At 43.3% G+C, this 13,809-nt stretch overlaps 1 protein-coding gene across 1 annotated transcript in view; it reads right to left on the minus strand.

Moving 5' to 3' along the window:
- The window catches only part of SDK1 (sidekick cell adhesion molecule 1), a 734,579-nt gene that overhangs the window by 71,486 nt on the left and 649,284 nt on the right, over window positions 1-13,809 (minus strand). Inside the window, exon 35 of the mRNA XM_030212035.1 lies at window positions 5,809-5,924. Within this exon, the coding sequence (XP_030067895.1) occupies window positions 5,809-5,924 (116 nt within the window). The remainder of the gene's footprint in view (window positions 1-5,808; window positions 5,925-13,809) is intronic.

Consider the following 13,809-nt stretch of genomic DNA (forward strand, 5'->3'; position numbering starts at 1 on the left):
TCGCAGATAAGAGAATGCGAGTCACCAGCAGAATTATGTGTGACGTAAGTAAAGTTGTATCTGATTCAAGGAATGCCTCATCTAAACATGTGCCCTCCTTGCTGATTTAAATTTCATCATACAGTATTTGGTTTAAGAGAAGTACAACTGAAGGGCTTGATTTCAAATACCCGTTAAGCGTACATTATGTAAAAAAAATGGGACACTGTGCTTATTTTATAGCTGCTCTGAATACGCATGTTACTAAAATGGAATTGTTTCCCAAACTTGCATAATCCCAATACGGCCTATGGATTAACGATTACTTTTCCAACACATATTAAGGGGCCTTAATATTCAGTAGGCTGGAGGCAGCCCGAATTTGCTGACCCCGGATATTCAATGCAGGGCTGTTTCAGGTGGTCACCACTGAATATTTTTATTTTTGGCTAGTGCTAACTTAACCGGCTAAGTGAATATTCAGCACTGGATGGTTAATAGCAAATAGTTTACTTATAACATTACAGCTTTTAGCACTTATCTTGTAGTAAGGGCTTTCTTTATAGGTTCGCTCTACAGCGAGCCCCTGTTTCGCGTTCGCTTCGCAAGGAGCTGAACCTCTACTGTAGTCGCCCTGCAACCCAAAACATGTTATCGTTATACTATGCGTGTTTAGCCTTATTGCTCATGTACTTACTCAATCTCTAGAATAACTGCCCACCTCTTTTCGATTTGTGACTCCTCTAAGAGTGGTTCGAAAATGGCGCCTATCAGCTGGTATACATACGTAGGACGCCTTTACTCCTGTCCAATCACATTCTATCGCTGTAGAGCAAACCTATAAAGAAAGCCCGTACTACAAGGTAAGTGCTAAAAGCTGTAATGTTATAAGTAAACTATTTGTTATTTAAGCAACATAAGAGGATTTTTAGACTAATGAGGATGCCCGCTAAAAAACCAGCGGCAAAGCGGAGCGGTGAGATCTATAATTGAGGGATCTACACCTGGAATCTGAAGTCTATTCACCTCTTTATACAGGTTAGAATGTGTGTGTTCTTTCACAGTTTGCATTCAGATACTAGATTTTGAATTCAGGTTGCAAACATTGGATATATTAAGTTAATAGTGGGCAAAGACAGGACTGCTATTTATGTGGTTCGATTTGTATGCTAAATTTAGCCAGTCAGCGCTGAATATTGTCGGTTATCATGCGATATAGCTGGTTAACCTTTTGGCGCTGACCATGAATATTCACTGGAGATAAAGTGAAGATACTTACCTGTAGCAGATATTCTCTCAGGACAGCAGACGACTCATTCTCACATATGGGGTGACGTCATCTACATCGCCCGGTGTGGAGCTTATACAAGCTATTACAGCTTTAACAACCTCCCTTCTATGCCTTCCTGACTGCCGCGCATTTAAAGTCACTGGGAACCTTCGATGACATGGAAGGGAAAAAGCCATGGCCAAATCAAATGGCTTGATGGTGATTAAAAAAAAGGGGCAAGCACCAGAAAAATAATCGAGGGAGAAATGCTTGACCAGAGATCAGGCCTAAGAGGGCCTGTGGAACGTGAAAAAATAAAGGAAACCTAAAAATGGGGAAAATCAAACTAAAACTGTAGAGGAAGGGAGAGGAACTTTTCCTAAGAAAAGAAAATGAAAAAAGCAGGGTAAAAAAACTCTAAAGGGAAGGCACAAAATTGAAAAAATACTGCTCACGCACCAGATGCTGTGAGGAGCATGGGACAATCGCATTCTTTCCAAACTGCGAATGAAAAGAGACTGATGGTCTCGTGTTTTTGCAGCGGGTGAGAAAGCACTCGTGCATGTGCGGTTGGGACGCTGCATGTGTTCTTAAAGCTGTAATAGCTTCCGCACTGGGCGACGTGGATGACGTCAGCCCATATGTGAGAATAAGGCCTGCTTGTCCTTGGAGAACAGGTTATCTTGCACTGAATATTAATGGTTAGGTGCCGAAACGCTATTTAACCAGTCAGCGGCCGTTTCTGGATGGTTAAATAGCTTTGAATATTGAGGTGGGGGCTGGAATTCTTTTGTGCTCACTTTGCATTTTTCTCCATTTATATGCTGACAGATTTAGCAGGTATTGGAACCTAGCCCTTCAATTTGTTACTGAGTTTCCTGGATCCTGACCCACTAGCACAGTGATGGCGAACCTAGGGCACGCAGAGCCCTCTCTGTTGGCACGCGTGCCGTCGCCAGGGGCGTAGCCACGGGTGGGCCTGGATGGGCCCAGGCCCAGTCACTTTCCCTCCAGTCCCGCCCACCCAACATCCCCTCGCATAAAGTTCTGTTATTCAGGTTAAATTGCCCTGTTGGCACTTTGCGATAAATAATTAGATTTTGGGTTGCTGTTTGGGCACTCGGTCTCTGAAAGGTTCGCCATCACTGCACTAGCAGATCTACTAAACCCCATTTTTTAGATTTTTCTGGTATTTTCTCCTTGAAAGTTAAGAGTAAAATATGTGTACTGAAAAGCACCCATGTAATCTGTAACTATGTGTGCTATTTGAAAATTGACCCTGTCATGTTGTCCATTATAGTTACTTATTTTCTAGTTGATTTTTAATAATATATTTATAGTGAATTTTATATACCGCTTGGTATGATGAGCAGGTCAAGGCGGTATACACCACTGTGGGCAAATATAGATAAGTGGTTTATAAATAAAACTGGAATGAAATTTGCTTCCCAAATTCAGGGTTTGATTTGTGGAAGCCTACTCGTCACTCATAGTCCAGACGGAATTGAAATACCGCAAAGAAGAAGGAAATACACTTTCCCCTGAATTCTCTATATGGCGCACATTTGTATTTTCAAGTTTGTGCGTGCGTCTGAGATGCGCACGCAACTTAATTGAGTAACAAGCCCTTATCTATTAATAATTGGGTGCTAAGAATCAATTATTGAAGCTAATTGGTACGTATTAAAATTTGCTCGCCCATAACTGGCTACGTACCATTCTATAAGGCATGGCACCTAACTCTACTAGTGCGTAACTTCAAAAGGGGCGTGGCCATGGGTGCATCAGGGGTTACAGAATACTGCCTCGTCGCGCCTAATTTGGGCGCCAGCATTTTCATCAGGTAAGTTGGAAATCGGTACTATGTGCTATTCTCTAACAGGTAAAGCTATCATCGTATCCCAAACACTTCACTTTTATAAATACTGGATAATCCCACAGTGTGCCCACAATCATCATTTATAAATCACCATTATGTAGTGAACGGGGGATCTTCAGAGTTTTGAATCGGGAGAAAAAACTGCTGCTTAAAGCTAAGTGACATTATAATCAGTGTTTAGAATACTATAGTTTGAAATTCACGTGAAGATGTTGATTTAAGAAGAAAAAAACGTTAAAAAATTGTTTAAAAAAATACGGGTTGATCAATAACGATATAAACAGCACCATTACTACACTGAAATGATGGTGTATGTTGTTTAAAACTCTGAAGATCCCCGTTCACTACATAATGGTGATTTATAAATGAAGATTGTGGGCACACTGTGGGATTATCCAGTATTTATAAAAGTGAAGTGTTTGGGATACGATGATAGCTTTACATTGAATTACTCCCCACACTAGAAAACAAATAAGGTCTCTCTAATTAGATTCTATAAGAGGTGGCACTGTTTCCCTCTACAGAAATTTTACACTGAATACGCTGGTACTAGGCTACACTCTTCTATACATTTAAGAGACCACATTTTATGAGCTCCAATGTCTGTCAGTATATCTTCTGTGCAACTACTGATTGACCCCTGATGAAGGTTTTTTCAAAAACCGAAACACGGACCGTGTTGGGTCCTCAATAAAGTTTTTTGGAGCATCTTATCTCTTGTCTTGGATTGATCCCTTGAAATTGTTTTTCCACTTGTTTTTTTCTGTGCTGGACTTTTGTGGAAATTTTTGGACCTCTTTTGATATTTACTGTTTCCCTCTAAGCAGAGTTGGAGTCCTCCACCTACAGTCCTGCCAGTGGGTGGTGCTGTTTCACTATCACATTTTCAACAGTGAGGGACGGGTAACTCTGCAGTTGGAGGACTCTCGCTCAGCTTAGAGACAACAGTAAAGGGTAGGTGCCGATTTTGAGCGCCATTTATACAATTCTTCCCTTTGAGGGCAATTCTATAATTTGGCACCTCAAGGTTAGGCTCCTTGATGCTGTGTACTGTGCAAATTCTATAAAAGCATCTTGGTGCCAAGAGTTTGCGATAGAATATTGTTGTAAGTTGGCATCGACGTGCCCACTTACACCAAGTCTATGGCTGTCATAACTTGATGCACCTTAGTGTATCATGCAGTGCACGCAAACTATACTATTCTATAAGATGTGCATGTAATAGACACACCCATGTCCTGCCCATGCTCTATCCATGTGTTTGCCTCTTTGCACTAATGTACTACAGCACCTATGTGATCCCTTATAGAATAACGAATGCAGAGTGGAAGAAAATCCAATCCAAGAAACCAGTCAAAACTCACAGAATGATAACTCCAAATAGACTTTATTAGGACCCTACACGGTCCGTGTTTCGGCTATAAAGCCTTCATCAGGGGTCAATACGCTGATGTTCTGTTGAGCATATGATACTACTGGAGCACTGAAAATAACGCAAAGTCAAAATCAGAGACAAAAATAGTAGTCACTAGCGATCACTGCGAACAAATACAACTTTGTAGTTGCATTTGTTCGCAGTGATCGCTAGTGACTACTATTTTTGTCTCTGATTTTGACTTTGTGTTATTTTCAGTGCTCCAGTAGTATCATATGCTCAACAGAACATCTTTATAGCCGAAACACGGACCGTGTAGGATCCTAATAAAGTCTATTTGATTTAGATTGTAAGCTCTTTTGAGCAGGGACTGTCTTTTCTTCACGTTCAATTGTGAAGCGCTGCGTACGACTGGTAGCGCTATAGAAATGATTTATAGTAGTAGTAGTAGAAGCTTGCCCTTGCAGATCAGCAACGCAGCCGCGCAGGCTTCTGTTTCTGTGAGTCTGACGTCCTGCACGTACGTGCAGGACGTCAGACTCACAGAAACAGAAGCCTGCGCGGCCGCATTGCTGATCTGCAAGGGCAGGCTTCTACATGGAATGCTGCTAGCGGAATAGCAACATTAACATTCCATGTAGAATCTCAAATAGTAGCAACAGAATCTCCAATAGTAGCAACATTCCATTTAGAATCATTCCTATGTGTCCTTCTACCCTTATCCTTATTGGTCCTGTCTGTCTGTCCTGATTTAGATTGTAAACTCTTTTGAGCAGGGACTGTCTTTTCTTCACGTTCAATTGTGAAGCGCTGCGTACGACTGGTAGCGCTATAGAAATGATTTGTGGTAGTATTAGTATTTGGAGTTATCATTCTGTGAGTTTTGACTGGTTTCTTGGATTGGATTTTCTTCCACTCTGCATTCGTTCTCCTTGGTGATTTTGTGGAAGGTGGGAACCTCTTCTTCTTTTTTCATCCCTTATAGAACATAGTAACATAGTAGATGACGGCAGAAAAAAAGACCTGCACGGTCCATCCAGTCTGCCCAGCAAGACAACTCATGTGTGCTACTTTTTGTGTATACCCTACTTTGATTTGTACCATTTAATACACTCATACATGTGACATTAAGATGCCACTTATGAATGCAAGCGAGTGTAATTGCACGCAACTGAGCTATGGGACTGGCCTTTTAAAATTTAAACGCAGTGTACACTTATAGTGTTTCAACCCAGCCAATACTTTCATTTGGTGTCTCTTTATACAGTGGCACAGAATCCACAAAGATAGATCGGTTTGAAGGACCTTGTAGCCTTGGATACGGCCATTCTGACTGTCCATAGCAGGAGGGTCCCATGTGATCTCCAACTGGCTCGGCGTGAGTGGGTTCACCTGGATGTTAAGAGGTGGCGATGCTGGGGCTAGAGAAAGAGAAGAGGGAAAAGGAAGAGGATTAGATTAATGGGCATCGATGATGCAAAATCCCACTTATAGGCTGTTGCTTTCATAGCTGCAGTTGAAGAGATTCTGAAAATCAGAGTTCCATCACTTAAGTACGAGAGATATCTAAACACAAAAGTTTTCAGCATGCATAAAGTGGGCCATACATGTGGTGTGTTTTATTGGATTTCCTGTAACAAAATTCATTGCGGCCCTCAGACTTGGGATGTGGGTATATTTACTGTACTGCACTCTATTTCTTTCTGATCCTGTTGCCTCAGAAAATATGTAATCTAAGTGGCAATATCTCCAACTCTTTCCCTTCCGCCTTTATTTTCTAAATGGCCAGTTTCAAGCTATCAGAAGCACCGCTTTCCCACAGTCTGGGCAAACAGGGCTAGCTGTTGTTACAGGATATTTATTTATTTATAACATTTATACCTCGCATTTTCCCACCCATTGGCAGGCTCAATGAGGCTAACATCAGTCCGTATAGGCAATCGCCAATCCGGAAAACAAACAGACAAAGTATGGTAAGGTGAATTGGAAGGATAGTAATTACAAGGGACACGGGAAAAGAGGGAAGGGTAATAGAGTCCATGAGGTCCATAAATTAGTCATGTTCTAGGAATTATGGATTTAGGACGGGTCCATTAGGGTAAGCCTTTCCAAATAAGCTGGTCTTAAGAGATTTTCTGAAGCACAGATGATCATGAATGGTCTTCACAGATTTAGGTAATGCATTCCATAGTTGAGTGCTAATAAAGGAAAAGGTGGAAGCGTAGGTGGATTTATATTTGAGACCATTACAGGTAGGATGATGTAGATTTAAATATGAACGAGATGATCTGCAAGAATTCCCAGATGGCAGATTGATAAGGGTATCCATGTAAACTGGGGCTTCACCATAAAGAATTTTATGGACCAGGGTGCAAATTTTAAAAGTGATTCGTTCCTTTACTGGAAGCCAGTGTAGTTTCTCACGAAGGATACCATATTACAGGTTTTGGCCAGTGTCTAAATTTACCTTGCAGGGTACACTGATGCAGAAAGCCCCCACTGATACAAAGCAGTAGAGTATAATGTGAGTATAATGCTACAAAATTGGTCAGTGGTCTCTTTCATAAAGCGTATGGGGACAGACTTAAGGCTCTCAATATGTATACTTTGGAAGAAAGACGCAAGAGAGGGGATATGGTAGAGACATTTAAATACCTCTGTGGCATTAGTATACAGGTGAGCCTCTTTCAAATGAAGGAAAACTCTGGAATGAGAGGGCATAGAATGAAGTTAAGAGGTTATAGGCTCAGGAGTATTCTAAGGAAGTACTTTTTCAAAGAAAGGGTGGTGGACGCGTGGAATTGCCTTCCGGTGGAGGTGGTGGAGACAAGGACTGTGCCTGAATTTAAGAAAGTGTGGGGCAGGCACTTGGGATCTCTTAGGGAAAGGAGGAGATAGTGATTGCTGTGGATGGGCAGACTGGACGGGCCATTTGGCTCTTATCTGCAGTCATGTTTCCAGAATCTATAGAGTGAGACCCTCAATGAACCCCATATTTGTGTGGTAAATTCTGGGGCTACAGAAAAAATGTATTGGGAAGTTGCTGTCTCCAAGGCCCTGAGCTAGAGCGCTATCAGCACTCTAGCTGTTTCCGTAACAGTGTACAGTCTCTTTCAACACAATACCTTCAGGCTTCTCACCATTCAGTCCACAGACCCACTCCACCACAGTGACTTGGACTAAAAGATAATTAACTGGGTGAGAATTTATAACACTAAGTTCATCTATTCCTTTCCAATCAACAACAGAACTCAAAGCATTAGGGGGTTGATATCCAGTATGATGTAATCGGATAAGAGAGTTCCTATCCGGTACAACCACACTGACTAGCTACGCACATGACATTCAATGGCATTTAATCAGATAGTGCTTATGAATATCAAGTGTTACCGCTGTTAGTCCAGGGCAGCCCAGGGGTGGAACCAGGAGTTATCTAGTCATTGCTGATATTCAGTATCTGTTAAATGGGCGTCCTAACTTGCCTGGGAGCTACCTGGATAACCTTCAGGAGCCACCAATGGCCCAGAGATCCTGATCACCGTGGGCCAAATATTGCCTGGTAATGTTTTTTTAGTTCCTTCCCCTTCAAATTCACGTTTTTCAGGACATTGATTAACCTCCCACTTCCCTCCATAGATTTTTAAGGTTACTTGAAATTCTTTCCTTTAGAATTTTTCCTCTTTCTCTTCTCTGTCTCCCACTCTCATATCTGGAATGGATAATTTCCTTTCCACTCTTCTACCCTCTAGGGCACTCAATTTAGGATGAACTTCTCCTCTGACATAAATTATTAGGGCTAATCCAGTTCCTATATTCCTGTCCACTAGAACCTCTACACTCTATAGCTGAAGATTCTCCCAGCTCTTATGAACTACACACATTCAATGGGTTCACTCTCTCAATCCTCTCCTGAGCCCAACTCTGGGCATCCAGCTTCCTCACACTTTAAGACCTCTTGGCTCTCTCAATCAGGCTCAATCAACCTGGTTACAACCTATGGTAACACCTCTCTTACTGGTTGTCTCTTCCTGTGTACCTTGAGGATTAAATATTTACCCCAAAGCACTCCTCTTTTCTCCTATGGGTTGTACTGAGGCTAGGGTAGCACTAAATCCCCCTCCTTTTTCTATTGGTGCAGGGCTTGATCGGCTCCTCACCTCCATTGATGCTGACGCCTTCTCTTTCAGCTATCGGCTTGGTACTGCCCCTGGTCAGCACAGAAAGAAAACCAAACTCTGGATAGGTCAGTTAGTGACACTTGGGTCACTTCTGAATAAAACAAAACAATGCCTCTTACAAATTTTCTGTTTTGTGTGATGCCAAACTATATCACTATTTAGTTCCTGTTACTAGGAATCAATTTGCCATCTCTTAAGTTTTCCTCATTGATTATATTAATGCTTATATTTGGTCATGTATTATTGTTATGCTGTTAACACAATTGTAAGTTTATGTCAGGCTGTCTTGGGCTAATCTCTTCATTAAGATGGTTAATAAACCCCAATAAATAAACTCTAACAGAGATACAGTCACTCTGTAGTTAGACCAGAGCACAGGAAAAGCACAGCAACGTAGAAGATTATGGCAAAAAAGACAAAGCAACCCATCCAGTCTTTCCAGTAGCTCCTGTGAGACCTAAGGATCCATCCCAGCTGCCACTTGTAAGATATCCCTCCTCATCTAGGCCATTTTGTTTGTCATCTTTCTCATTTCCATTACACCATCTTGGGCAGATGAGCATAAAGATCTCCTGCTTAGTTCACCCCCAGCCCCCACCTTCCCCTGTCTAACCACACAGCTTTGTAAATATAAATAGCTAACAATGTTAGAACCACTCTTACCCAACCCATCAGTCATCTAGATCTCTTGTATAGCCCTGCCAGACAGACACAACTAAATGAGTGTCTGTGTTTCCACTAGGATATCAAGTCATCACTGTTCATAAAGTCTACCAGAATGACCCAGCTGTTAATTTACTTCTATATATAAATACCTACCAATACTAGAGTGATGTTCACCCAAACATCCTTGCACAGCCTAATAAACAGACCCAGGCTACACGAGGCCCTGCATTTCCACCACGACTTCCAGTTATTAACTCTATTTCCAGCCTACCAGGCAAACTCAGCTGCTAGTTAATTCCATCATACCAGCCTGCCAAAAAGCACAAAAACTCTTTCAGGCATGTACCTGGCACTGATTATGCCGATTAAATATCTGGCTCCCAGAAATGGAATATGAAGGGACAACCTAGGAAGACGCCATCATTGTGCCCAAAGATACTGCAAGCTTGTGTTAGAGCTGTGCACTGATGACTTACAAGTAGTACACAGCTTCCTAATGAAAGTATAACACAAAATTTGTGCATGACCTGCACGGAACTTGCATGCTAAATTGGAAAAGCACACCTGATGCAGACATACACGGTTCCGGGCTAAGGGCAGCTGGTGCTGTGTGCATGTTTGAGCAGAAAAAAACATATATGGAGTGGAGGTGTGGCCTAGTGGTTAGAGCAGTGGTCTTGACATCCAGAGGTGCCTCAAATCCCGCTGCTGCTCCTTGTGATCTTGGACAAGTAGTTACTTAACCCTCCATTGCCTCAGGTAGAAACCACTGTGAGCCCTCCTGAGACAGGGAAATACCCAGTGTACCTGAATGTAACTCATCTTGAGCTAGTACTGAAAAAAGCTGTGCGCAAAAAAATCCAAATAAATAAAAAATGTATATATTTGCATGCATTTACACATGCTATTCTGTGCCAATTTTTGCAATGCTGATTTGCTGTGTGCGTCTGGTAGCGCTATACAAATGTTAATAATAATAATAATTTGCATGCAAAATAGCATCCCAGGACATGAACAGATATGTGCCGATAGAACTTTGTTTTTCTGCTCAGACCTGTACGCAGCTCTAGTGCAGAACCGTGCTCGCTACAGCCTGGCTCTTCCAAAAACACCTACCCTGTTCTTTTTTTTTTTTAACCCATGCTCTTTATGGAGGCCACAAAAAAAGGTTGCATGACCTGTACGCTGGCAGCAAAAAGAAAAAAAAAACCCAGGAATTAAACTTCACGGATTCTACTGCAGGAGAACGAGCTAAGCATTGCATGGCTCCTCAGACTTGGCATTAAAAGCCCCAGTGCTGTGCTCAATTCTCTGCATCGACTCAGAATAGCTAATAGCCTCATTATCATCGATTTTAATGGCGTGTGTGCTGGTGTCTAACGTAAGCCTTTGCACGGGGTTCGTTTCTGTACAAATCACACTTCTACATCTGTAGGCCCAGGAAATTGTTCACTCAAGCAGCACTCATCCTGTGCTAGCCCTGCAACACTTTGTTGCATCGGCCCCTCAATCTGCAAATGTGGCTGTGACAGCGCTTACTTATAAATGAAGGTGGTAAAGCATTCAGCACCCAAGCGGGATGGCCCTGCTTATCTGCTATTTTGGCTGTTTTCCCAAGAGAATGACCTTCATAAGCCATGTTTTCCTCCCCCCCCCCAATCCCCCACCGTAGGGAAATAAAACAGTAATTAACACCCACTCAGACTGACACAAGCTATTTATTTTGTTCTAACTGTGTGGTTTCCATATTATCACTGCCCACCCTGCCGTTAATGGAAATGTTAATAACCAGCGCCAGGTTGTTGTGACAGATGCTCAGGCTCATTATCAGAAATTCTTATTTACCGCTCCATTAAACGACAGAATCACACAAAAAAACAATTCAATCAAAACTAACTGGAGGAATTTTAACAGCCGCATTAATAATCCCAAACATAAATAAAGTTAATATCTTTTGCATGTTTGCCGTTGCCAGTTTCCTTGCAGAATTACTGTCATGCAATTAAAACGTGAAAGGCGAAATTGAGCACAATCATTAGTTTAGGACCCCCCCCCCCATCCATCTCCTTAGAAACCCCCCACGAAAGTTTCCTTCCATAGAACATGCGAAATGTAGGGGAGGAGAGAGGGGAGGGCTGTTAAAGCAGATGCTTGGCTTATTACACTGCGTCTGATGCTGGCTCACAGCTGTGGAACTCATTCTTGGGAAATGGTGAGCGTTACCCTTCCCTGTGGATAGCCTGCAAGAGAGAAGGTGTGCTCTGCCAGGGAAAATCACAGGCTACTTGTGTTTAATACTGTGTTCTGGCAAAAAGGCCATGGGGAGCTTTTACACTAAAACCTCCTGAGATCCAAAAGTGAACTAGCCGGCTATCTGCGAATATTCAAGTGCTGACCAGCTAAGTTTAGCGGTCAACTGGACGGACTAAATAACAGTCCTATCTTTCGCTGCTATAAACTTAACTGGCCAGTGCTGAATATTATGTTAGCCGGTTAAGTTTGAGCCAGCCAACCCCCTCCCCCCCCCCCCCCCACTCACCAGAAATGACCCAGCATTGAATATCAGGGATCAACGCCAAACACAGTACTTATGCAGGCTGCCTCCCGTGGACTGAATATCAGGCCCATAGTACAGTGGCGTAGCCACAGGTGGGCCTGGGTGGGCCGATGTCCACCTAGTAAGGGCTGAGGCCCACCTAACAGTAGCACGTGTTTAGCGGTAGCTGTTGGGGATCCCAAGTTCCGCAAGCTGAAGACTTCCCCGATGGTAACAACAACGCTGCTCTCCACAATACTGGCACCTGCACATGCTCCTTTTTCAGTGCATGCCTGCTGCAGACTGCTAAGGTGGAAGGAAGCATTTTCCCGCCAGCTGAGATATTGTTTTTTGCTGTGTGTGAACACTTGGTGCCCACCCACTTCTTGCCTAGGCCCACCCAAAATCTGCTGTCTCGCTATGCCCCTGCCATAGTACACGAGAGCCTGGTTTTCTGTCTGCATGAACATTATCTTGTTTTGAAGATGAGAAAACACTCCTATCGTGTTGCAGATTTCTTAGCTCTGGAGATACAAAGCATTTCTTCCGTTCGCAACCTGTATCCTTGTGCGTTGTGAGAATATAAATTTGCTCGTCTACCAGTGATGGATGCAACTATAGTCAGGCTCATCTGATGTTGAAGTCATTGGAAAAGAAGGCCTTTAAATACGTTTACAGCTGTGGACCACAACACCAGTGATGTTATGAATTCTCGTATGGGGGGTTTTTGGTCTGGGGGAAGCTGAATAGCTTGATTCTAGAGAGACTTCAGTTCCTGCTGTGCTCTTCTAATATGGAGACATGTGAATGGTGTTACAAGACCTGTGAACTGGCATTTTCATGAAAGTGCAGGCTGTCACTCGCTCAAGGTAGAAATTCGTTGCATCATATTGATGAGTTCCCAAAATCTTTTTCAAGGCAAGGACTCTTTTTCCTTTCATGTATTTAGAGTTGCTCCAATGAAATGGAGTAGTTGACTTAATTTCTGCTAATTGATTAGAAAATTCAAAGCTTCCAACAACTAGATTATGACAACGGATGTCTGGGTCACAGTCTGACTACAAGGACTTGTTACAATCACATGTCCAAAGTATAGATAAACTCAGATCCTGTTTTCAAAATGCACTGCTAGGCATTTTTGGGGAAAGTTTCAAATAAAGTGTGTATATGAAAACTCTGTAAGTACATTTTACCTGGTGTAGAAAAAGCATATGTACAAACCAGGACCTTTATTTATGCACTTATATGCTCCTTTTGTATGTATATGTGCATGTCTGTGAGATAATATTGGGGGTGGGGGGGGGTGTACAGCCCATCATGGAGCAGTGATGACCCCCAGCCTGGTAACAGCACCAGAATTAGAATGTATAAGAACCAGGGTTGCCAGGTGGAAATTTTTTTTCCAGCCCAATCCAGCCCAAAAAACAGCCCAAAACCCGCCCAAACACAAACCCCGCCCCTGACACCCCCACCCCCACGTCATCACCCCCGCCCCCGCCGTCACTGGCCCCGCCTCCGACGTCATCGGCCCCGCCTCCCCGTCATCGGCCCCGCCTCCCACGTCATCGGCCCCGCCTCCCACGTCATCGGCCCCGCCTCCTACGTCACTAACCCCGCCCAAACACGTCACTAACCCCGCCCCCCGCGGCCGAAAAAGCCGCACAAAAAACCGCCCGGAAGCCCAAAAAACAGCCCAAAAAACCGCAACCCGCCGCGGGCAAAAATTTCCCACGGCGGGTCGCGGAAAACCGCCCAATTGGGCGGTAAAACCGCCCACCTGGCAACACTGAAGACAACCACCTGGGTCTGACGTTAGTCCCATGGCCCTCCCTTATAATTAAGGTGAATACCTGGGACTCCTGTATGGGAGGAAGTAGCTATCAGGGAAGCTACATGGGAGGTGATGGGGGGGGGGGGGGGAGGGTG

This window comes from Microcaecilia unicolor, chromosome 8, assembly GCF_901765095.1.
Source record: "Microcaecilia unicolor chromosome 8, aMicUni1.1, whole genome shotgun sequence".
NCBI classification, from domain to species: domain Eukaryota; kingdom Metazoa; phylum Chordata; class Amphibia; order Gymnophiona; family Siphonopidae; genus Microcaecilia; species Microcaecilia unicolor.